The 26,471-nt window shown below is 50.6% G+C and overlaps 1 protein-coding gene across 1 annotated transcript in view; it reads right to left on the minus strand.

Moving 5' to 3' along the window:
- The window catches only part of GGT7 (gamma-glutamyltransferase 7), a 55,683-nt gene that overhangs the window by 23,674 nt on the left and 5,538 nt on the right, over positions 1 to 26,471 (minus strand). Inside the window, exons 2-6 of the mRNA XM_083147705.1 lie at positions 8,338 to 8,564; positions 7,098 to 7,249; positions 5,785 to 5,899; positions 4,126 to 4,193; positions 2,267 to 2,340 (exon numbers count right to left, since the gene is read on the minus strand). Of these exons, the coding sequence (XP_083003831.1) occupies positions 2,267 to 2,340; positions 4,126 to 4,193; positions 5,785 to 5,899; positions 7,098 to 7,249; positions 8,338 to 8,564 (636 nt within the window). The remainder of the gene's footprint in view (positions 1 to 2,266; positions 2,341 to 4,125; positions 4,194 to 5,784; positions 5,900 to 7,097; positions 7,250 to 8,337; positions 8,565 to 26,471) is intronic.

The following is a 26,471-nucleotide window of genomic DNA, read 5'->3' on the forward strand; positions in this document are numbered from 1 at the left end:
ATTCGGTTTACTTCAACTCTAAACCGACAAGCCTACACGGTATATGGTAGAGTTTACCACCAACTCCCATCTCCACCTGGATTACAAGAATACCCATTTTCTATCTTGGAGTACAATTGTGCCCAGCCAGGCACTGGACCACATATATTGAGGAAGACTGCTGCAATGCTATCCGACTGGATAACAAGCCTCTAGTGGTATTGGGTAATTATCCACTTGCTGTGGGTTCACATTACAAATACAGTATTGTGCCACTCTGACTGCCTCTATTTTTTCTCCCCCATCTCTAGACAGCCCAATAAGAACGGGACACTGATTGCAAACCTGCAAACAGTACTTTTTTATCCCCATTTTTATATATTTTTTATATTATTTGTTATTGGTACCCATTTTTATTTGTGTGATATGTTAGTATATGTTTAATTCTAATATGTAATAAATATGGTATTTAAATGTTTTCATTAAACCAAGCGCCACTTCTTTTGTTTTTACATTTTCTGTTCTTAGTGTGGGACTGACTACCCCACCAACAAGTGGCTGCTCTTGGCAGAACTACTCGGGGCAGCGCCAGCTAGTGCTACCTAGGTAGCTACTTTTTTCCAAGAGCTGATTGGCTGGTTGTTTATCACTCTCCACTTTATCACTTTTAAAGCATAATACATCTGGCCCTAACATAAAACCATGGAGTCCAGGGATGGGGACGGTTTCCCCCTAACCTGGTATCCACGAAATAAGGGGCACCTATGATCACCAGACAATGGCCCTTATTATGGTTGGTGCGGTAATATCCGCGTGCGTTCGTGCCGCCGATGTTTTGTGTCTGCGCATGTGCAGAGGCGTCTCTGCGCATGTGCGAGCGGGACGCACGGCCACATTCCGCATGAAATATGTACACTACGAACAGGGGGTGGAGAGGGGTGTGAAGGGCTGTTTGGGCTCATTACCATATGTTTACACCCCGCGTTTCATGGGCGTTCCCATGCAAACGCTGGGCGTACGTATGGTAATGCGGCCGTGACGCACATGTAGGGGGCGGACATATGACATTGCCGGATGTCAGCTGCCCGCCCAGGTCCCTGCTTTTGCATGGAGAAATGCCCGTGTGGTCTGAGGTTGCGGGAGCTGCCTGGCCACTCGGTCCTGCATTCGATGGTCTGCGACCATCGAATGATGGGGGAGGTTCCCTGAGATGGAGGAGGTGTATTCATGAGAAATACACGTGCGGTCCGTTCGGACAGCTTCTTACCACGTTCGAACGGAGTTGGCGATCCGTATGGAAGGCGGGGTTTAGGACGCACGGTGCTGGCCGCATATTCGGATCCGGTCGCACCGATCAGAATAAGGGCCTATGTCACACAAAAACCTGTTTTCTATATATGGGGTCAAGACATGTTGTTTTATTCATTTATTTTTATATTGGGGAAATGTAATAATTTTAGACAGACCAGGGGATAAGGTAATAGCATGGGAGTTGCAGGTAGCCACAATATATCAGGGATTTCTACAGTAGATTAAAAGTTTCAATAATTTAAAAGGTAAAAATTAGGTTGTTTTAGTCTTTTAAATTACTACTGCTTTAAATCAACAAATAGGATCGACAATATATTCCAGCTGCCGGAAACTCACAGGCTATTTCAAATAACCCCCCCCCCCCCCCCCCCCCCCAAGGTAGTTTGGGTTTGATACACCCTTTCACAACTTCAGTATAGTCAGGTTGGACAACACGGTCATGCAATATGAGGGTTATGGTATAAAACATCTATACTGTCTAGGTCTATAATCATATGGTCCAACACTAATTGTCAACAGTCAAAAGGTCGACAGGATCTAAAGGTCGACAGGGTCCAAAGGTCGACATGGTCAAAATGTTGACATCAAAAAGGTCGACACTATTTTATTCTCCCTCCACGCCCTAGTGGATTGTAGGGCATGAAATACCGCCTGTTGGCGCATGTCGACTCAAAATTTAGAAAAAAAATGCATGTCGACCATTTCATGTCGACATTTTGACCATGTTGACCTTTTGACCATGTCGACCTTTTGTATGTCGATCGTTCAACCCTGTAGACCTTTAAACCCTGTCGACCTTTTGACTGATGACCTTTTGACCCGGCGGACCTTTTGACTGCCGACCAATAGTTGTCGACCTTGTGACTGTCTACCCAGAGTCATTCTATGATCAGCCAGGATACCCAATATGAGTAACAGGTTGAGCTATAAATAGCACACATTTCTCCTACAAACCCCCAATAGCAGAGTGCCTTACCTAAGTCATGTGTTGTATTGAATCCACCAATGGCAATTTCTTCCACTAGTGAAACAACATCCAACCAAGGAAGTCTGAGAGAAAAAAACATTGTGTAAAGGACATTGATTATGGGTCTCTGTACTAAGGGGTTAAATTACTAAACCTTGGGGGGGATTTTACTAAGAGGGGAGTTCTATTTCACATGGGATGTTGCTATGGGCAACCAATCAGAATCTACTTATTTATTTTGCACCTTTTAGAAGATAATAGATAGTATCTGATTGGTTGCCCATAGCAACATCCCATGTGACATAGAACTCCTCTCTTATTAAATTTGCCCCCAAGAGAGAGATACATAGACAGAGATTATGGGGAAGGTTTATCAATGAGTGCTATTATTGTCATCACTGGTTTACGAATGATAAATTGTGCTCCAGCCAAAGAGCTCCTGTCGTGTTTGAAAAATAACAGGAGTTGATTGGCTGAAGCATAAGTTATTATTTGTGACGAGTGATAAAAAGAATATCAGTTATTGATAAAATTGCCCAATAGCACCAACCGATCAGCTCCCAACTGTAATTTTTCAAAGCAAGCCTGTAACAGTGTGCTGCATATGGGCTTGTTCCTAAACTTCCTATCAAGACCCAGGCACAGAGGGGCAGATGTATTAAGCCTTCAACATAAATGCAAGAGTGATAAAGGGGGGATGCTCTAACATCCGCCACACTTCGCATTCATAATTATCGCATATGCAGTAACATATGCGATAATTATGGCAAAGGACAGCTCTTGCGTTCCTCCCTGCACCCAGAAGAGGATCAGTGCAGGGAGGAAGAGGTCACAGGTCTGGGCAGCACAGCGCTGTGCTGCCCGGACACAGGTGAGAGGGGGGCGATGCGGGGCAGCGGGGGTCCGTGCGGGGCGGCGGTGGGTTGGTGTGGGGCGGCGGAGGGTTGCGGTAGAAGCCCATTGGCTTCTATGGGACATCGCCAGATTTTTCTGGCGATGCCCCCCGCCCTTATGGGGGGGGGGATCTTAGAATGCACACCCGATTTACATGAGGTGCTATCATGCTGGGACTTGTAGTTCTGCAAAGAAAGACATGTGGTGCAGATGCACACTCCATATTATTAATCAAAATCAATCAATAATAGAGGTTCTTGGTATATTCATTGGCCAAGAAATGCGGTAAAAACCCAGATAACGGGTTTTTACCGCATTTTTAGCTTAGAGAATCTCCCCCAAAGAGTGATAAAAAGCCATTTAATCAGTTCCTAACTGTCATGTTATAGACTGTGTTTGAACAATGGCAGCTAGGGGCAGATTAGCTGGATGTTTATCACTCTTTATCACCCTTGCCTTTATCTCTTTTGAAGCCTTATTACATATGCCCCAGTGACACAAACTAGGATAATTAGGTCCAAGTAAACCCAGCCAGTACTTATATAATATCCAGACTGTGACCAGTGTTTGGCCCTCTCTGGGGGATGGTTTAAGGGGATAGGAAAGACAGTTTTGTCTAACTGTACCATATACGTATTCCAATGTACATTCCTCTGCATCAGTAAATGAAAAACAAAAACAAACAAGCAAAAAAAAAAAAAAAATTATACATTGATTCAGTGATGATGGACTATAATAAGTTATCATAACAATTCATAGATGTCACCAAGTCCCCTAACTGTATTAATCTATAAATGCTTTTCTGACCTGGGCTAATAACCATCCTGTCAGTGGTCAGTACAGAATGATATATTGCTCATAATCACTAACTCATACAGCAAAGATTTATTTTACAGTCCCAGCAGAAATCTATATGATGTGCAGGTACAGGACAGTTCTAGTACTAAAGTGAAATGATTCTGATCTGTACTTACTTCCCGTACATCTCGTGAGCCTTGGCAAGCCCCTTCAACATTCCAGGAACACCAACCAGAATGCCAGGCTGAAAAGGTTAGAGTGCAAATGAATAGAGTGAGCAGCAGAAATTGGGTAAATTGGGAAGCAGGAGGGGGTTAATACATAGTGTGAGCAGCAGAAACTCAGAGAGATGTAATGCACCCCCCCCCCCCCCCCCCATACACTTTTACGACTTCTCGGAGTGAAAAAGTCGCATAATTTCCTTGAACCGTCCCAATAAAGCTCCCGGGCAGTTCAAGGGAATTGTTATGTTGCATGCAGTCCTTTTGCATGCAATATATCACAGGTCTGATGCGCATTGGATTGGATGAGATGTCAAACACATCCGAGTTAGCCACTTTTCACCCAATTTCATGGCCCGATTTGTCGGATTCGGGTGAAAAGTGGCCAAAATCGGACAAGTGTATCGCCAGCGAATGAGCAGTAGAAATCGGGAAAGTACAAAAGGGTAAATACATAGTGTGGCACTCAGAAAGGGGGTAAGTGCAGTCAGGAAGAGGGTAAGTGCACAATGTGGGAAGTCACGACTATGGTAAATGTAAAGTGTGATAAAGTGGAAGGTGATAACTCACCAGCCAATCAGCTTCTAACTGATTTTTCAAACACAGTTGATTGGCTGGTGCGTCACTTTACACTTTATCACTGATTTATCACTGATTTATCACTATGACATCACATAAACTAAGACAACAGAGTCATTTAATGGTCGGCACCCATCTAAAGATTTGTCTACCGCACCCAAGGCTGCGAATGGATGTTTATACAAAACATCCATTTGCAGCTGTGCAGGGAACTCGGCAACCAAGGGGGGAGGGGGGGGGGGGGGGCGAGCGACTGTGCGAGCGGCGGGCAGTGATTAATCCACACGCAATGCTGCGTATTTCGCAGCATTGTGTGTGGGCCAGAATAAGGTCCTTAGTACATAAGGAGAACATGCAAGAAAGAGGAAAGTAGTGCCTAGGGACGGGTGAGCAAGGATAGTGCAGGTTAGTGCATATGATGAGACAGAAATGAGGTATTTGGGTAGGGTGAGCAAAGAGGAACAGGGTAAGTATGTAGGGTGAGCAGGCAGGAAGAACACGAGCAGGGGCTGATATGAAGCCACGTACTGCTGTAACCTTTAGAGTATTTTGCTGTAGCTGCATTTGTAACATTTTGCTAATACTAGTAGCATGAAGTCGCAATGTTAGTAAAAGCCTGCTCACTTTTAACACTTGTAGCAAATTACAATCCAACAGGCGTGGCCTCGTGGTAAGGGGGCATTGCCTATTGCCGTGAGGCCACACCCCCCATTTTCGCCAATGCGGGGTCATGGCTAGTGGCTCTTGGAGCTGCTGGCTATTTCCCTTGACCATGGGGCTGCATGAAAAGATGCTGTGCGTATGCGATTAGCAGGACAGTTGGGAGGTATGGAAATATATGTTTAAAATATAAAAATGCCTTATGGTGAGAGTATTGCTCCGAGTTTGGCCCGTACGGCTGCCGACCTCGGAGGCTATTATGTTTGGCCAATGATCTTCACTGAGAATAGTGAGCAATAGAGAAAGCAATCAATGAGACCACTGAGCAGAAAGTGACAATGGGTAAGCATAAAACCACAGAATACCACAGGTTACCTTATTTTTCCAATACTCTAATAGTTCACTATGGATTCCGGAGGGTGCCGTCTCTCGAAAATCAATAACATCTGTGAGGTTGTTTCTGATGTCATGAACAAGCATTACTCCTCCTCTGATGTAGAGATAAGGGCAGATAAATATTAAATGTTGTGGGCATTACAGACTCTAGGTAAAAACAATAGGCCTATAAAGTAATTCTGCAAAATGGTGTAATAGCATTAATGTACATATTAGTGATCAGTAACACTGGAGCATATAACATCAATAATAGAATGTGTGGGGCATAGTGTAACAGAACCTACAGAGGAGAAAAGGCGTTCAGGACGGGGCGTAACTCCCAGAGACAATGGAGGCAAAGCAGCTATTGTATGTTTTCTTACTGCTCATGCATATGAGCCGCAGTGCGCACATACAGCGGGTCAATTGCTATTTCAGATGTACTGAGGAATTAGTTGTGAGTGTAGACAGGGTTTGGGAATGGGGGGGGGGGGGGGGGGGGGCCTTAGGGTAAACGGAGGCATGACATGGCTTTGGGAAAAGGAGGCATGACATGGCTTTGGGAAAATGGAGGCATGACATGGCTTTGGGAAAATGGAGGCATGACATGGCTTTGGGAAAATGGAGGCATGACATGGCATGTGCACAGCGTCTATTCACAGGGGGGGCTCCCAACTGGGAACATCCCCAAAAACCGGGACGTTTGGTACAGATGTATCAGCCATGATATGCTTTTGGATGGAACTGATGCAAAAGCAGTGGGCATCCCTATGCTCAGGTAAGCGGTTGCCCTTATTAGCATATAATTGCAATTGCATAAGGCAAAATATAGCAATGGCACCAGCACGAATAACCACACCTAAATGAGCCTCAATATGTGTAACACACATCTCTGCACATCAGTCTCTGGGGTTTATCCATCTGTCCAGCATGGCAACGGTTACTAATCTGGTATGTGAACTTTATAAGCTGGCATTTCAGGGGTGTTTATTCAGCCAAATATCTAAATCTCTCATAAATGTGTCTTTTGTATTATTGTAAAGTGATCCTGATGTAAGGTAATTACATATGAAAAAGAGAGATAGTGACTGGCAGAATTACAAGGGAAAAAGATTTCAGTGACTGAGTTTTGTGTGTGTGTGTGTGTGTGTTCCAGCAATGGAAATTGTCATAGTAACACAATGTCCTAGTAACATAATCTTCCTAGTCAGATCCACTCTCCTTATGACCATCAAACTTTAAGGTAAATGTAAAGAGTACTCAACAAGGACGGCTTTGCTATTGTATAAAATTAGCTGTTTGCTCTATACTTACCCCCAATGCCTGACGTGTGTGGATTAACAATCCCCAGACATAGAGCAGTCGCAATCGCTGCATCAACAGAGCTCCCTCTCTTCTCCAACACTTTAATACCCAAAGCTGTACATTGGGAAGCATCACTCACTACTGCACCCTGGTGGAAGATCTAGAAGGGTAATTAACAAATATAGATATGTATAGTGAAAAGAAGGGAAACATACTGATACATAAACTCACTAAAGAAGTATTCAAAAGTAAGACACATATGTGTACACTATAAACAAAACTACAAGAATTAGCACATACTGTAATGGGGCCTACACACAGGGCGATGCTACTGAGCAATCTGAGTAATGTAGATCACTCAGATCCCTCTTCAAGATCGCTCAGCAAACAGCTCCGGTGAGAACACTGGCCCTGACCAGCGATTCACTAGATTTATCTAGCATACTGGATATTAATTGTCGTGCGATTGCGATGCACGGGGCCGCCCACAGCTATGGCCCCTACACACAGAGCGATGTAGGGGCATTTTCTAAGTGATCTAGGCCCTTATTCTGATCTGTGTGGCCAGATCAGAATATGCGGCCAGGACCGTGCAGGCGAATCCCCGCCTTCCATACGGATCGCCACCTCCGTCCGTACGCGGATATGTGGCGGTCCGCATGAAAGTGGACGGGGATACGCCTCCTCCATCTTGGGAGCAGCCCCTGCATTCGATGGTCGCCGAACATCGAATGCAGGGCCGCACGCTCCACCAGCGCCCGCCACCCTAGACCACACGGACACTTGTCCGTATGAAATCATGTATGGGGGCGGGCAGCTGACATCCGGCGATGCCCGCCCCCTACACATGCGTCACGGCTTCATTACCATGCATACGCCCTGCGTTTGCATGGGAACGCCCATGAAACGCGGGGCGTATGCATAGGGTAATGAGGCTAAGTAGCCCTTCACGCCCCTCTCCGCCCCCTGTGCGGCGTCTAAAGAATACGTGCGGCGAAACCGCTTGCACATGCGCAGAGTGACCTCTGCACATGCGCAGTCGCCAACCATCGGCGGTACGACCGCATGCGGAAAAATCCGCACAGATCAGAATAAGGGCCCTAGTGAGATCGCTTAAAATGACCTGATATTGCCCTGTGTGTAGGACCCATAAAACACAGGCAAAAATAGTTGCTAGACATAATCTATACATATTAGGGGTACATAAGGCTGTTGCATTTAAATCTCGATTTGATTTATTATTCTTACCTGAGGATCCCCAAAATATATCTGCATTATGAGTGCTATTGTTACCCCAAAAGCAAAAGTGATACAGGCAGTTATTATAACAGTAAGACCATCATGATGGCAGCTGCACTCAGAGCTAAATGGGTCCTTGACTGTCTCCCGTAGAGGGGATGCGTCCTGGCTCCCCATTTCAGAAGATGACGATGGCAATCTCTGCAGGCGGGCTGATTTCAAGAAGGCATCTGGGTCTGTGAAAAGCAGAGAAGTATTTATATTTCCCAGATGCTTGATCTCTAATAATAACTAATACAATATCTATCATGTTTAAAAAGATTACCTGCCAAATACATAATAGACGGATTATAATGACAATTCACCTTTTAAAAGAGAAGCAAACAAGGTCGAGCACCCCGCTGCGGTGCTGCAGCTGTGGAAGTGTGAGTTCCTGCGCCTCTTTTTCAGCTATAACTAAAAACGCAGTACCCCACTGACAAATGTTCTCTATATACCTGATGAGGATGGAACAAGGCTATGTGTCCTTCCAGCCTTCCTTCCAGATGCTTGCAACCACAAACTCCTTTGCTTTAAGATTAAAACATAAAGACTGAAGTCCTGAGATTAACAGAGTACTCTAGAGATATCAGATTTCTACAATAAATCCCTAAATTTAACCCTTTTATACCTTTAATATACAGAGTTATGTTTTACCTGTACTGTCTGCAGTGCAATTAGTGTCTCTGTATTGTACACGGAACAATACCGTACACTTCTCTACATTATGGGCCGGATTCATACCTGATTGCTGGACGTCGAGATTTCAGAGCCCAGCGATCAGCTAAATGCCGACCCACTGTGCACATGAGGGGAAAACCATTCAAAACAACCCACCATGGAATGGTTTTCCCCTCTCACCACAGCGCAGATTAAGTCTAGACTTACTCAGCACTGCGATGGCTGTGGGGAATGCCTGCATTTTCAAGGGCTGGGGAATGCCTGCATTTCCAGGACTCTCCCGGGAAAAAGCTGCGTTCCCGCCACCAAGCGCCAGCAGAGTGTCAATTACCCTGAGGGCAGCCTGCGATGTCTATCTATCACAGGCTGTCATTGGTCGGAGGGCTTGTGCATGCATACTGTGGACCGAATGCATATGCGATCATTCGATAATCAGGGTAGTGTGTGTATCTGCACTCTACAAAGGGCAGTGTTAGTCTCTGCATTATACAGATCAGTGCATAATATCTGCACTATACACAGTGTAGTGCCGTATATCTACACTACATACAGGGTAGTGCATGTCTCTGCATTACATTACAGGGTAGAGTGTGCCTCTGCATTATACACATGGTAGTGAGTGTCTCTCCACTACATACAGGGCGATGTGTGTCTCTGCACTACACACAGGCCAATGTGTGTCCTTGTACAGGGTGGTATGTATCTTTGCACAGCAAAAACAATGGGTAACTAACTATGCACCAGGACAAATCATGGTCTAATGCACAGGGTGTGATGATTTTAGCCATTTTTTGCATGCACTGTAAATACTGGCTGCTTTTGTATTGGATGTAGTATATTACAGCGACACTGAAAAGGTCAACATCACTTTTTTGTGTTAATGTCAACACATGAGCGCGTGGACCCCCAATTAGTCCAAGCTTGCCATGCTTCAGACCATGTCAACCATATGTATCTCAAGCATATGGTGTGAGCCTATTGGCTGTCAGCCATCCGGATACCTTTGATGTTGAGCTTTGACTAGACAGCTTTATTTTACACTGTTATTTAGATGACTTGCTGTTGTTGCTTTGCTTCAAATCAGCCCCATAATAATTGACAGGGGGAGGGGGGGGGGAACATTCTGAACATTCCAGTTACACATACTTTTTGCGCCCATAAAATGATCACATACTGCCTGCTGTTAAGATATGAAGATGTTGGCAGAGAATTGATGCTAAACCTGAAACATCACATCACAATGACGCAGAGGCTGGATAGATATACAGATAGGACATAGGGGGTGGTCAAATGCTCAAACTACAGAACAGCCTGCTACAATTATATTGTCAGGACGGGTTCCTCTGTACTTCAGCCTCAGGTAGGAACAAACACCGAATATTCTCCCTTTAGTATCACTTATGTTCATCATATACCCTGAGTAACTGAGAAATAAATGAGTTCTTACATGATTTATCATATACTCCTCCTAATGCCTGTAACTTTATAGCCAATATTTGTAACTTGTACAAGTTTTACCATGTACCATAACACTAACCCAATACACTGAGTTTCATTTAACCGGTTGCACTATCTTTTGCACTATCTTTTAAATCTTTAAAGTATGTCAATTATCTCCTTACTTCTTGAGTATCAATCTATTGTGAAATATATGAATATTAGAATACAGCTAATTAACTTCTAGGCATATTATTTATTTATTTATTTATTAGCAGTTTCTTATATAGCGCACACAGATTCCGCAGCGCTTTACAGAGAATATTTGACCATTCACATCAGTCCCTGCCCCAGTGGAGCTTACAATCTATATTCCCTACCACATGTACACGCACACACAGACATTCTAGGGTTAATTTTGTTGGGAGCCAAATTAGCCTAGCAGTATATTTTTTGGGATTGTGGGAGGAAACCGGAGTACCCGGAGGAAACCCACGCAAGTACGGGGAGAATATACAAACTCCGCACAGTTAGGGCCATGGTGGGTATTGAACCCATGACCTCAGTGCTGTGAGGCAGTAATGCTAACCATTACACCATCCGTACTGCCCATATTTAATTAACTCTTATTAGCTCATATATGTAACACTAATGTACAGCCAAAATACTGGTTTTAATGGGGTTATTCAGCCCTGATGGCAAAGCACATTTTTTTAGAAAATGGACAAAACCATGTGCCCTGCTGTTGGGGCAGATGTAACAAAGAGAGTTAGATTTGGGTTAGTTATGTTGTTTCTGTGCAGGGTAAATACTGGTTGCTTTATACTGGTTGGTAACTACATTGCAATTTAGATCTCAGTTTCACATCCCACCCAAATCTAACTCTCTCTGCACATGTTACGTCTGCCCCACCTGCAGTGCACATGGTTTTGTCCATTTGCTAAAAAAAAAGTGCTTTGCAATCAGGTCTGAATAACCTACTATGGGGCTGATTCTGGTATACTTGCAAAAGCAAATTCTCTCTCTAATGAACAAAGCCATGTGCACTGCAGGTGGGGCAGATGTAACATGTGCAGAAATAGAGTTAGATTTGGGTGGGGTTTGTACTTTAAATTGATATCTATATTGCAGTGTAAAAATAGAGCAGTTAGTATTTACGCTGAACAGAAGAAAAACAACACCTAAATAAAACTCTATCTGCACATTTACAATTATTTAGCAGATTTAGCAGATTCCGTTGTGCTTTACAATTGTAGACAGTGATAAAGCAAACTGGGTAGCAGTACAAGGACAGGCACCAGTAATAGCATAGCAGTCCCCCTAAGTTGAAAGTCCAGAAGAAAAGCTATAAGATACATACTTTAAGTGCCTCAGAGGGTTATGCGTGTGGAACTTAAATATGATAGGCTTGCCTTAAGAGGTGAGTTTTCAGGGAACGCTTGAAAGTTTGGAGGCTAGTGGAGAATCCTATTGTGCGTGGAAGGGCATTCCATAGGGGGGGGGGGGGTGCTGCCTGATGAAAGTCCTGTAATAGGGAATGGGAGCTAGTGCAGAAGAGAGACGCAAATCTTGTGCAGAGCGGAATGGCTGAGATGGGAGATATATTGAGATAAGTAAGGAGATATATGCTGGTGTAGTATGGTTAATAGCTTTAAGTGTGAGTAGAAGAATTTTATATTGAATACAGTAAAATTTAGGTAACCATTGGATGGACTGGCAGAGAGCATTAGCACACGATGAGTGTCTTACTAGGAAGATCAGCCTAGCAGCAGCATTTAAAATGGATTGCAGTGGCAAAAGTCTATTCTTGGGAAGACCAGTCAGAATGTGGGATATAAAGAGTGGATAAGAGTTTTACTAGTGTCTTGTGCAAGATAGGGTTATATTTTGGATATGTTTTTGATATGCATGTAACATGATTTGGAGACAGACTGAATGTGGTGAACAAAGCACAGTTCAGAGTCAAGGATGACCCTTAGGCAACAAGCTTGTCGGGTAGGGTAGATTGTTGAGTTGTCAACAGGTATAGAGCTATCAGGATGGCAACTATTCTTGGCTGGTGGGAATATAATTATTTCCCTTTTGGAAATATTGAGTTTGAGGTGGCGAGAAGACATCCAAGATGAGATGGCAGAGACGCATTCAGACAACTGGAGCTTACGCAGTTAGTGTAGTCAGTCAGCGTTACGTAGTTAGCGTAGTCAGTCATTATTGTGTCAGCGCTTAATACATTGTGTGGGAACCATTGACAATTTTTCACCTGCCTGACATGACAGGTTTGAATGTGTTCCTGAAACACCCCCACTATCCACATCTGCCCGAAACGTGGCGAGCAGATGCGGTACGCGACCTCCCGACCTATTCATACCCCCACTATCCACTTTGGCGTGGAGTTGATTCTATAAAGTGTGGCGAGCGCATCGAGCCACCGAGCCACGAGGGGACACGGATTACTTGACGTATATTCCGCGTCCCCTCGCGGGGCACGCTGCACTGGCCATGCTTCGCGCTCGTTTTATGCGTCCCTCGAGGTGCTCGCTGCACTCGCCACGCTCCGGGCTCAGTGGCTCACCACACTTTATAAACTCAACTCCACGCCGACGTAGATAGTGGGGGTATGAACAGGCCAGGAGGACGTGTACAGCGTCCCAAAGCTTCGGGCTGACGTGGATAGTGGGGGTATGAAATGGAGGCACTTGCCAGTATGTAAAATGGAGCACTGTCAAATGCATCCATTATTGTGCATGAGACGCATTTGCCGTCTCCCTGAAGCGGACACGGGCAGGGTTGCCGTACCCTGCCGCACAAATTACTGAGACGGACAAGCGTATGAGACGCTCGTGCATCTCAGGCAGATGGAACTCCTCTCCGCCGGTGCCCGCATGATCGATTCTCCGCCGGTGTATGCCAGCGCAGGGGATCTGGCGGTTACAGGCGCTGTGTGAGAGGCGCTCACTAGGCTTGCCAGGGAAGCCAGGGACAGAGCTGCAGCTCACAGGGACAGTACGGTGACTACGCTGCCTGAGGGGGCACTACGCTAACTACGCAGGGCTGCCGCTGGGACACTAGGCTAACTACGTTAGGCTGCCATTGGGCTACGCTGATAGCACAAGTACCATTTCTTAGGTTCAGTTATGCGATGGTGTATAGTTTTGCTTCTGTCTGTCCACATATCTAATGACTGGCATCCTCCAACCCAAGAAACCACTGCAAGAGCCTTTTGGCACCGCAGGGTGCCTAGGCACACAGTTTGGGAACCACTGGGAAAATAAATAATACTTTGAGTATCTGAGAAATACCACATTTAAATTCAGATTTTTTTTATAGAAGACAATAGTTTATAGAACTAATATCTTTCGATGTTGCCTCAATTTTTAGGGAGATGTACCTTTGGAGAGAGATATACCACCAAAAAACTCTGGCATTTTTTAAAAAACAGCCTGTAAAATAGCATATAGAATCTGATTGGTTTGTACTTTGAACCTTATTCTGGTCCATGCACACCTTTGCGAATTTGCAATGGTGCGCAACGGTTTCTTTCTGCGCATCCACATTTCTGCGCATGTGCGTGCGTCGGGCCACAGCAAACAGAGTGTTCGCCGGGGCGCTCGCACCCACCAGTGCTGGCAGGGGGCATGGGTTCACGGCGGGTAGTCGCACCCATGGAAATGCCCAGCGTTTCATGGGTGTTCCCATGAAAACGCTGGGCATTCCCATGGAAATTACCCAGTGAATTGGGTGCCGGGGGCGGGTAGCTGACATCACCGGATGTCAGCTGCTCGTCTTTTCCTCGACCAGGACACACATAAGCCTAAGACACCTGAGAGTGTCTTAGATTTGTGTGTGTACACCACATCATTCGATGGTCCGCGACCATCGAATTATGTTGATGTCGCCCCTTAGGCTGCGAATGGATGTTTATGAAATACATCCATTCACAGCCGTGTGGGCGAATTTGCCCTGCGAAGAGGGGCAGCGGCGGTTGGGCTAAAAATGACACGCATCGCTGTGAACTTTGCAGCCCTGCGTGTCAACCTGAATCACCCCCTTTATCTCTCTACAAGGTTTAAAACATCTTCCCCTTTACCTTGATGGGGAAAGTAAATATGGAAGAATCATATCATTATAATAAATAAAATAATTGTATTTTATTAGTTCATTTTTTGGAGTGATCACAAAGACTGTAAATAAAATGTAAAAAAATAATAATAATGTAATAGGTGGCCAAATACACACAGGTGCCTTGTGATGATGAAATATATTCCAGGTTGGGATTGAGTTAATGAAATGACTACTTAAGAATAGGTTTGCCAATGAAAATCTTTTTGCTGACTGAACTCATCTTACAATGACAGGGGGAGGGTGGCCGTTCATGCATGATAGTAAGTATGCAGATGAGGTGCACTGACATCAAAATGTATGGGGATTATTCAATTCTGATCCCGACAGTCAGATTCACATCCGTTTTTGACCGGTTCCGACTGTAACGCGGTAGCCGGTATTTGATGTTCCGACTGGTGAGTGTTGGAATGGCCGAGTTTTGTCATAAACGGCTGCTATATTGTCGGAAATTGATGCAAATTCGACAATTAAAAGGCGAATCTGAAAGGCATCAATGCTGTCTGAAATGGCAGCATTGAGTAGGCAAGTGCCACTATTTCCACTGGCAGAAACAGCGGCGTAGATTGAATACCCCCCATGTTTGGTGTTTTGTGCACTGATATATGTTGAGACTGTTAGCTTTATTCATAACTAGCATTTGCCCATTGCTTCATTCTTGTGGATGTCGGTTACTGTTCAGCAAAACAAAGCCCCATACACAGTAGACAACCCTGGCCATGGCCGATATAGTATACGATATCGGCCGCAGACGCAAGTGGTCGATTTGAGTGTACACACTGAACGATATTGGTAAATTATATAATTCAGTGACATCGCCGGTTCAGCGGGTCGTTTGGCTATAAGCCAAATTGACCTGCAAGTTCAGAAGACGGGTGTGGTCATTAACTATGCGCGGGAGCGTGCATCGTTAACGATAATGAGTGTACACATTACACAATATTTTAAAAGATATCGCTCAGACCCCACTTTCTGAGTGATGTCTTTTACAATATCCTTTAGTGTGTAGGGGTCTTAAGTTTACAAAGACAGTAGTGCCATGTTTTTTTTTTATATTGTCATCGCTTCAGGCTCGGTGGCTCGCTGCGCTTGCCACACTATATATTATCAACTCCAAGCGTAGTTGGATTGTGGGGGTATGAAATTACCCATGGGTGACTATACAATTAAAAATCGGGTTTTTACAATGAAAAATCGCATTGCATGAATTGTATGCCACTATATTGCATGCGATGCAATGCGATGAAAAAATCGGGCGCCCAGATATTACATAAGTACCCAATTAACACACATGCAGTTAATGTATGAAGTCATTTGTATTTGCGTTATTTTGGTCCCAAATTAGACCCTTATTCAGATCTGATCGCAGTCCAAATTTGTTCTGAAAATGGGCAATACCATGTGCACTGCAGGTGGGGCAGATGTAACTTGTGCAGAGAGAGTTAAATCCATACGATCCAGCTGCATAGCTCTAGTGGTAAATCTGTCCAGTTTGGCTATCTACATATGTGCCCAATCTTGTGCAGTTAGCCCAAGACTACAAACTGGCAGGTAAGAATCAAAGCTGACCCAAACTTGTTTCTTGTTGCTATGGATTTGATGTTGTTCTGCAGTTTAGACCGTGTTTTTTGGCATTGGATCGGAAGTTATTGTGCTTGGCTCAAGTGTCTTTCTTGAGTAGGTGGGACAATGTAATGATGTAAACGGGATACGGTCATTGGGTCACCAGCATGATGGTCGACTAGCATTAGGTCGACTTCATTAGGTCGACATGCATTTAGGTCGACATGACTTAAGGTTGACATGCAGGAAGGTCGATATGGGTTAGGTCGATAGGGTCAGGTCTACAGGGTCATTAGGTCAACATGGTTTTTTTTTACAGGTGTTTTTAGCCAAAATGTGCCGACAGGTGGTATTTCATGCTTTAGTGGATCCACTAGGGCGTGGTGGGAGAATAAAATAGTGTGCCGAGTGTAGTGCGGCACCATGCCCGAAGCATGGCTAGCGTAGCGAAGCATGCGAGGGGACGCAGTTGTACGTTTTGTGTCCATGTCGACACGATATGTACCAACAGGCTGTATTTCATGCCCATGTTGACTTTTTCAATGTCGACCTTACCCATGTCGACTTAATGACCCCATCGACCTTACCCATGTCGACCTAATAAACCTGTCGACCTTCCTGCATGTCGACCTAATGCTTGTCGACTATAATGCCGGTGACCTAATGATCCATACCCCCAATAGGATGCAGGCAGGGCGCCGAGATGCAAGCAGGGTGTAAAGACACATGCCTAAGGCGTACATGCATTCAGAAGGAGAACGACCCAATTGTCAATTTTGGATTTGCTGGGTTGCCTCCAAGCCTTCCCCTCACTGTGAAAAGTTTTGCACATGTTCACAGTTTCTATTTACTGGGTGGTAATCGGCAACCACAATGTCCCGCAGGTGGTGGAGGCAAAATGCAGGTTATTTTAGCAGAGTGCCACTTAAATAACAGGGCACTGTTTTATATATATATATATATATATATATATATATATATATATATATATATATATATATATATATAATCGGTACATCTGTCAGAATGAACTTAGGTCTACAGTCATTAGGTCGACCCCACTAGGTCGACTGGCAGGAAGGTCGACCTGACTTAAGGTCGACATGGGCCAAGGTCGACATGATTTAAGGTCGAATTTGCATAAAGGTCGACATGAGGAAGGTCGACTGGTCATAAGGTCGACATGGGTTTTTCACTGTTTTTTTATCCGAATGTCGACACAGTCGACATGGACACAGTTGGCAATGAGAATCGGACCCTCGCATCGCTCGCTTCGCTCGCGATGCTTCGGGCGCGGTGCCTCGCTGCGCTCGGCACACTATTTTATTCTCCCACCACGCCCTAGTGGATGGTAGGGCATGAAATACCGCCTGTCGGCACATGTCGGCTCAAAAAATAGTGAAAAACCCATGTCGATCTTATGACCAGTCGACCTTCCTCATGTCGACCTTTATGCAAATTCGACCTTAAGTCATGTCGACCTTGGCCCATGGTAGATGCTAAATTATAGTGGGCTAAAGGACCTGTGATGACATCACACCCACGTGACCCGCAGTGATCAGTGGGAGGAGTCAGTACACTGAGTTCCATTTCCTCCTTCCTTTCCTACTGCAGGCAGGAGCAGCATGTGCTGCGGACTGGGTGTGAGACATCCCAATTATCAGGTACACCCAGCGGCACCCCCTCCCCTCTCACCTGCCCGGTGGGCACCCCCTACGTCACCTGCTCTTACCACCCACCTTACCCGGCGGAACAAAACACCCCCCACCCCTCCTTCGACGGGCACCTTCTCGCCCGGCAGCACCCTCCGCTCCCGTTCTTACCCTGCTCCACCACCCGCACATTCTGCCCCCACACTGTCCCCCCCTGCACATCCTGCCCCCACAATGTCCCCACACTGCCCACCCTGCACATAATACCCCACACTGCCCACCCATCACATAATACCCCACCCTGCACATACTGCCCCCACACTGCCCACCCTGCATATACTGCCCCCACACTGCCCACCCTGCACATAATACCCCACACTGCACATCCTGCCCCCACACTGCCCACCCTGCACATAATACCCCACACTGCCCACCCTGCATATACTGCCCCCACACTGCCCACCCTGCATATACTGCCCCCACGCTGTCCGCCCCTGCGCATACTGCCCCCACACTGTCCGCCCCTGCGCATACTGCCCCCACACTGTCCGCCCCTGCGCATACTGCCCCCACACTGTCCGCCCCTGCGCATACTGCCCCCACACTGTCCGCCCCTGCGCATACTGCCCCCACACTGTCCGCCCCTGCGCATACTGCCCCCACACTGTCCGCCCCTGCGCATACTGCCCCCACACTGTCCGCCCCTGCGCATACTGCCCCCACACTGTCCGCCCCTGCGCATACTGCCCCCACACTGTCCGCCCCTGCGCATACTGCTCCCACACTGTCCGCCCCTGCGCATACTGCCCCCACACTGTCCGCCCCTGCGCATACTGCCCCCACACTGTCCGCCCCTGCGCATACTGCCCCCACACTGTCCCCCCTGCGCATACTGCCCCCACACTGTCTCCCCCCTGCGCATACTGCCCCCACACTGTCTCCCCCCTGCGCATACTGCCCCCACACTGTCTCCCCCCTGCGCATACTGCCCCCACACTGTCTCCCCCCTGCGCATACTGCCCCCACACTGTCTCCCCCCTGCGCATACTGCCCCCACACTGTCTCCCCCCTGCGCATACTGCCCCCACACTGTCTCCCCCCTGCGCATACTGCCCCCACACTGTCTCCCCCCTGCGCATACTGCCCCCACACTGTCTCCCCCCTGCGCATACTGCCCCCACACTGTCTCCCCCCTGCGCATACTGCCCCCACACTGTCTCCCCCCTGCGCATACTGCCCCCACACTGTCTCCCCCCTGCGCATACTGCCCCCACACTGTCTCCCCCCTGCGCATACTGCCCCCACACTGTCTCCCCCCTGCGCATACTGCCCCCACACTGTCTCCCCCCTGCGCATACTGCCCCCACACTGTCTCCCCCCTGCGCATACTGCCCCCACACTGTCTCCCCCCTGCGCATACTGCCCCCACACTGTCTCCCCCCTGCGCATACTGCCCCCACACTGTCTCCCCCCTGCGCATACTGCCCCCACACTGTCTCCCCCCTGCGCATACTGCCCCCACACTGTCTCCCCCCTGCGCATACTGCCCCCACACTGTCTCCCCCCTGCGCATACTGCCCCCACACTGTCTCCCCCCTGCGCATACTGCCCCCACACTGTCTCCCCCCTGCGCATACTGCCCCCACACTGTCTCCCCCCTGCGCATACTGCCCCCACACTGTCTCCCCCCTGCGCATACTGCCCCCACACTGTCTCCCCCCTGCGCATACTGCCCCCACACTGTCTCCCCCCTGCGCATACTGCCCCCACACTGTCTCCCCCCTGCGCATACTGCCCCCACACTGTCTCCCCCCTGCGCATACTGCCCCCACACTGTCTCCCCCCTGCGCATACTGCCCCCACACTGTCTCCCCCCTGCGCATACTGCCCCCACACTGTCTCCCCCCTGCGCATACTGCCCCCACACTGTCTCCCCCCTGCGCATACTGCCCCCACACTGTCTCCCCCCTGCGCATACTGCCCCCACACTGTCTCCCCCCTGCGCATACTGCCCCCACACTGTCTCCCCCCTGCGCATACTGCCCCCACACTGTCTCCCCCCTGCGCATACTGCCCCCACACTGTCTCCCCCCTGCGCATACTGCCCCCACACTGTCTCCCCCCTGCGCATACTGCCCCCACACTGTCTCCCCCCTGCGCATACTGCCCCCACACTGTCTCCCCCCTGCGCATACTGCCCCCACACTGTCTCCCCCCTGCGCATACTGCCCCCACACTGTCTCCCCCCTGCGCATACTGCCCCCACACTGTCTCCCCCCTGCGCATACTGCCCCCACACTGTCTCCCCCCTGCGCATACTGCCCCCACACTGTCTCCCCCCTGCGCATACTGCCCCCACACTGTCTCCCCCCTGCGCATACTGCCCCCACACTGTCTCCCCCCTGCGCATACTGCCCCCACACTGTCTCCCCCTGCGCAAACTGCCCCCACACTGTCTCCCCCCTGCGCATACTGCCCCCACACTGTCTCCCCCCTGCGCATACTGCCCCCACACTGTCTCCCCCCTGCGCATACTGCCCCCACACTGTCTCCCCCCTGCGCATACTGCCCCCACACTGTCTCCCCCCTGCGCATACTGCCCCCACACTGTCTCCCCCCTGCGCATACTGCCCCCACACTGTCTCCCCCCTGCGCATACTGCCCCCACACTGTCTCCCCCCTGCGCATACTGCCCCCACACTGTCTCCCCCCTGCGCATACTGCCCCCACACTGTCTCCCCCCTGCGCATACTGCCCCCACACTGTCTCCCCCCTGCGCATACTGCCCCCACACTGTCTCCCCCCTGCGCATACTGCCCCCACACTGTCTCCCCCCTGCGCATACTGCCCCCACACTGTCTCCCCCCTGCGCATACTGCCCCCACACTGTCTCCCCCCTGCGCATACTGCCCCCACACTGTCTCCCCCCTGCGCATACTGCCCCCACACTGTCTCCCCCCTGCGCATACTGCCCCCACACTGTCTCCCCCCTGCGCATACTGCCCCCACACTGTCTCCCCCCTGCGCATACTGCCCCCACACTGTCTCCCCCCTGCGCATACTGCCCCCACACTGTCTCCCCCCTGCGCATACTGCCCCCACACTCTCTCCCCCCTGCGCATACTGCCCCCACACTCTCTCCCCCCTGCGCATACTGCCCCCACACTGTCTCCCCCCTGCGCATACTGCCCCCACACTGTCTCCCCCCTGCGCATACTGCCCCCACACTGTCTCCCCCCTGCGCATACTGCCCCCACACTGTCTCCCCCCTGCGCATACTGCCCCCACACTGTCTCCCCCCTGCGCATACTGCCCCCACACTGTCTCCCCCCTGCGCATACTGGCCCCCACACTGTCTCCCCCCTGCGCATACTGGCCCCCACACTGTCTCCCCCCTGCGCATACTGGCCCCCACACGGTCCCCCCTGCGCATACTGCCCCGACACGGTCCCCCCTGCGCATACTGCCCCGACACTGTCCCCCCTGCGCATACTGCCATAAGTCCCACGGGCTTCTCACCCCCTGAGCCCCGCCCCCCCCCCCCCACTTACCTGGTCATCCTCCCTGCTTCTTACTCGACCGGGGCATGCCCCCCCCCCCCCTTATCTCTGTCCTGTCTGGCTGGCACACCACCAGCTTCTCGCCCATCTTGCGGCACCCCTTCCCCCCTTTACTTACCCAGGCACCCAAAATCCTCTGCTTCCTGACGGCATCCCCACCAGCATCTCACGCGGCAGCACACACACACACCCCTTCTTACCCTGTGGCGACCCCTTCTTCCCGCTCGACGGACCACCCCCCACTTTACCTGGCGTGCCCCCTCCCCGCCTGATGGAACCTCCTGCCCGGCGGCACCCCCCGCACTTGCCTGGCGGCACACTCCCCCTACTTACCCAGGCACCCCAAACCCCCTGCTTCTCGCCCATCCGGGGGCAGCCCCTCACTGCTTCTACCTTACTTACCCAGGTGCCCCCTCCTCCATGCTTCTCACCCGCCCGGTGGGCACTCCCCCCTGACCTCTGTTCTTACCACCCACCCCCATTCCTTATCCCGGCGGCACAATTCCCCCCCCTCTCGACGGGCACCTTCTAGGCCGTCTGCACCCTCCACTCCCGTTCTTACCCTTCGCCACCACCCCCTTCCCACCCGCCCGGCCAGGGGCTCCCCCCCCCCCTTTCCTCTCTCCTGTACGGTTGGCACCCCACCAGCTTCTCACCGGGCAGCACCCCCCACGCCCCCCCCATTCTTATCCTATGGCACCCCTTTCTTCCGGCCCGACGGGCACCCCCTCCCCGCTTCTTACCTGGCATACCCGCTTCTCACCCGACAGCATCTCCTGACCCGGCCACCCCCCGCAATTCTCACCCATCTTACGGCGCCCCCCCCTTCTTACCTAGGCACCCCAAACCCCCTGCTTATCTCCCCTCCAGCATCATCCCCCCTCTGCTTCTACTGTACTTACCCAGGCACCCCCCTTGCCTCTCACCTGCACGGTGAAACCCCCTGTCCCCTGTTCTTACCCTGTGGCCCCTCCTGCTTCTCACCACACACATCCCCCCCCCCCACCCGCTTCTCACCTATCTGGCGGACACTCACAACCCCCTCCCCCCCCCCACTTACCCGGTCATCCCCCCGCCTCTCAACTCCCCACACCCCCCCCCCTTCCCGCACCCGCCCAGCGGGCATCTCAAACCCCCTGCCTGCTTACCCGGGCACCACCCCTTGCTTCTCACCTACTCGGCATACCCCCCTTGCACTCCCTGCTTCCCACCAACCCCCACTTCTCACCTGTCTGGCGGGCACCCCCCAGCTTCTCAACCGGTGGGCACCCCCCACCACTTACTTCCTGTTTCTCACCCGGTGGCAAGCTTCTCCCAAACCCGCCTGGTTCTTAACCTGTGTGGCACTCCCCGTTCTCACCTGGCGGCACACCCCCATCCGCTTCTCACTCCCTGGACACCCAACAGCTGCACCCTTCCCTCCTCCTCCATCCGGCGCCTGCACCCTGCCCCTCCATTCATCTCCTACCTGGTGCTAGCAGCCTGCACACACAGCGTCCTTCCCATATTTCACACCCAGCACCAGCAACCTTTCTCCTTCCATTTCACACCCGGTGCCAGCAGCCTTCACACCAAAAGAGTGCCGGGACTTACTTTTACAAAATTGGTGGGTCCCCGGGATGCGCTGTTCTATAGCACAGCAGAAGAGCCAGGGGCCAGCTGTGCGGGGGTCCTCGGGGATGCACTGTGTTCTGCCCAGCTGCAAAGCAGGAGAGCCCAGGGGACAGCGCTGGTGAAAGGGAACCCCACCAATGCTGGTGAGAATGAGACCTGCCTCCTCTCCCCCTTTTGTGTTGCCCCCTCTTGCCTTCTTTTTCCCTCTTTCCTCTTTTTCTCACCCTCTCTCTCTTCCCTGCTGCTGACTTTTTTTTTCTCTCCTCTGCTCTCTTCACCCCTGCCCCCTCTTTCTCAACCCTCACTCTGCCACAGTCTGTCTCTTTCCTCCCCATCTTTCACCACGCTTCCTCTCTCTCCCTGGCGCTGTCTCTTTCGTTCTCTTCCTGACACCATCTCTTACTTCATCTTTGACACTCTCTCGTTTTCTTTCCCAGGCACCTTCTCTCCCCATTCTCTCCCTGACATGCTCACTCTTGCTCCCATCTTTCTCTCTCTCTACCTCCCTGACGTTCTTACTCCTGCTTGTAACTCTGTCCCTCTTTTGCTCTTCTTCCTTTCTCTGACACCCTACCCCTCACACCACTTTTTCCAAGAAGCCCTCTCCCTTTCTTGCACCCCTTGCCCTTTCTTGCTCCTCTTTTGCTGTGTTTCCCCAACACCCTCTTTGACATCACTCCACTCACTCTTTCTTCTGACCCCCCCCACCCAAGAGACTGCACCCTATCACAACCGACCAGTGTTTCATTCCCCTTCCCACTAGCTTCACACCCAGTTGCATTGTCCCCCCCTTCTCCTAACTGTGCCTCACCTCTGGTCTCCTACTCGGCAGCAGTGTCCCCCCCCCCCCCCTCCCTCCTAGTCACAGTAATCGCACTCAGTGAAAAAAAAAGTATGTGTCCCCGGGACCCCTCTTTGTTAAGTTGAGGTCCTACTCCACAGTTTTTGGGTCCCATCACATAACGCTTTTGAGCAGTGGCGTAACTACAGAGGGTACAGGGGGATGGCACCGCTATGGGTCACGGCCGCTTGGGGGGGCCCCATGGCCCTGGAAGGCAATCCCCTGCACCCTTTTTATTCTCCAGGTGTTTTTTTATATTAATATTGCCGATCGGGCATGGCTGCTCTGCCAACCGACTGCCCAACCCCCCCCTTAATTACCTGCCCCCTCCCTTCAGTGGCTGTACAAGAGACCCTGCACTACTAGTGAGGATGATGGCACACGAGACCTGCGCCATCGGTGCCTGGGCAGAGGAGACCTACTACACTACTGTTTGTACTGGGGGGGCTCCCCTCGAAACACAAACACCTACTCTCCCTCACCACCCTTCTTGCCTCCCCTCCTCCCTCCTTCTCCTCCCCAACACTGCCTCCTATCCCCTCTCTCTCACCCGCCTCTGTCAACTCTCCCTTCCTTTTTTTTTGCTGACTCCTCAACCCCTTTTCTCTCTCCCCCCCCTTCTCTTATGTGCTCTCGCTTGTCGCTCCCCTACTGCCTCTCCTCTCTCCCCTGCGCCTCTCTTTCTGTCAGCAATATCTCTCATCTCCTCTTTATTTCTCTCTCTGCCCCTAGTCTTTCTCCTTCCCGCTCTTTCCCTTTCTGACACTCATAAAACACTGCTGCCTCTCCCTCTTATTCCTCTCCCACTGCTGGCTGTGAGTGGGGCACTGCTGCCTCTCCCTCTTATTCCTCTCCCAATGCTGGCTGTGAGTGGGGCACTGCTGCCTCTCCCTCTTATTCCTCTCCCACTGCTGGCTGTGAGTGGGGCACTGCTGCCTCTCCCTCTTATTCCTCTCCCAATGCTGGCTGTGAGTGGGGCACTGCTGCCTCTCCCTCTTATTCCTCTCCCACTGCTGGCTGTGAGTGGGGCACTGCTGCCTCTCCCTCTTATTCCTCTCCCACTGCTGGCTGTGAGTGGGGCACTGCTGCCTCTCTCTCTCTTATTCCTCTCCCGCTGCTGGCTGTGAGTGGGGCACTGCTGCCTCTCTCTCTTATTCCTCTCCCACTGCTGGCTGTGAGTGGGGCACTGCTGCCTCTCTCTCTTATTCCTCTCCCACTGCTGGCTGTGAGTGGGGCACTGCTGCCTCTGCCTCTTATTCCTCTCCCGCTGCTGGCTGTGAGTGGGGCACTGCTGCCTCTCCCTCTTATTCCTCTTCCGCTGCTGGCTGTGAGTGGGGCACTGCTGCCTCTCCCTCTTATTCCTCTCCCGCTGCTGGCTGTGAGTGGGGCACTGCTGCCTCTCCCTCTTATTCCTCTCCCGCTGCTGGCTGTGAGTGGGGCACTGCTGCCTCTCCCTCTTATTCCTCTCCCGCTGCTGGCTGTGAGTGGGGCACTTCTGCTTCTCCCTCTTATTCCTCCCCCACTGCTGGCTGTGAGTGGGGCACTGCTGCCTCTGCCAACTGAACTAATGGGCCCTACACACGGACCGATAATCAGCCACTTTCTGAGCGATTTTACATAATTTTACTAAACCGCTTAGAAAGTGGCTGAATATCGCTGTGTGTGTAACCCACAAAGCGATATGGATGCGCAGCCCCGCGGGACCCCGATGAATAACAGCCCTGCCTGTAAATTTAAAGTGATCACTCAGAACGCCTTGTACATCTCTGCTGTGTGGTGGCTTCTGAGTGATCACTGAAGGGGTCAGCCCGGCCGGTCACACAGCCACCTCATTCCTATAATGTCTAAGGTACCTGGCCACCCACCTCTCACTGTCTGCCTGCAGCAGGAAGCTCTGACCAGCGGTAACTTCCTGTCTGGACTCTGCAGCATGTCCCAGGAGGCTGATGGGTGGCATGCAGCGGTCTCTGGCAGCGCAGGGTTAGGCGGGGTAGCGCTGGTGGACATTGGGTCCCTGCAGCGTATGTGAGATTATCAGCAGTGTTCCTGCAGTGGATGGGAACTACTAGTTCCCATCTGCCGCAGAGACCCTGCCGCTGACTTCACATACGCTGCAGGGACCTCCTGCCCGCCAGCGCTACCCGACCCTGTGCTGCCAGACCCCGCTGCATGCCACCCACCAGCAGGCAGGGGGTCCCTGCAGCTTATGTGAGATCAGCGACGGGGACCCTGCAGCTTATGTGAGATCAGCGGCGGGGTTCCTGCGGCGGATGGGAACTACTAGTTCCCATCTGCCGCAGGGACTCCGTGGTGACTTCTCATACGCAACAGGGATCCCCTGCCCGCTAGCGCTAACCGCTAGAAGCACCCCTCTACCTCTAAGATGCCCTGTGCACCTCTTCCAAGATGCCCAGCTCCCTCCTCACCCTGAGATGCCCAGATGCAGCACCCGGACCCCTTCCCCACTCACGGCAATTCCGCCCCCACTCGTGGCACTTCCGAACCCCTCCTCACCCTAAATAAACTGACCCTTGTGTTGGCCTTGTCTCAGCGGTGGTCTTGGTCTCCCTCATCCAGCGGTGCGGAGGAAATAAAAATTCAAAATGGCCACGGCCTGACAATCATGGCTTGTCATTG

This window comes from Crinia signifera, chromosome 6 (assembly GCF_055691185.1).
Source record: "Crinia signifera chromosome 6, ASM5569118v1, whole genome shotgun sequence".
Lineage (NCBI taxonomy): Eukaryota > Metazoa > Chordata > Amphibia > Anura > Myobatrachidae > Crinia > Crinia signifera.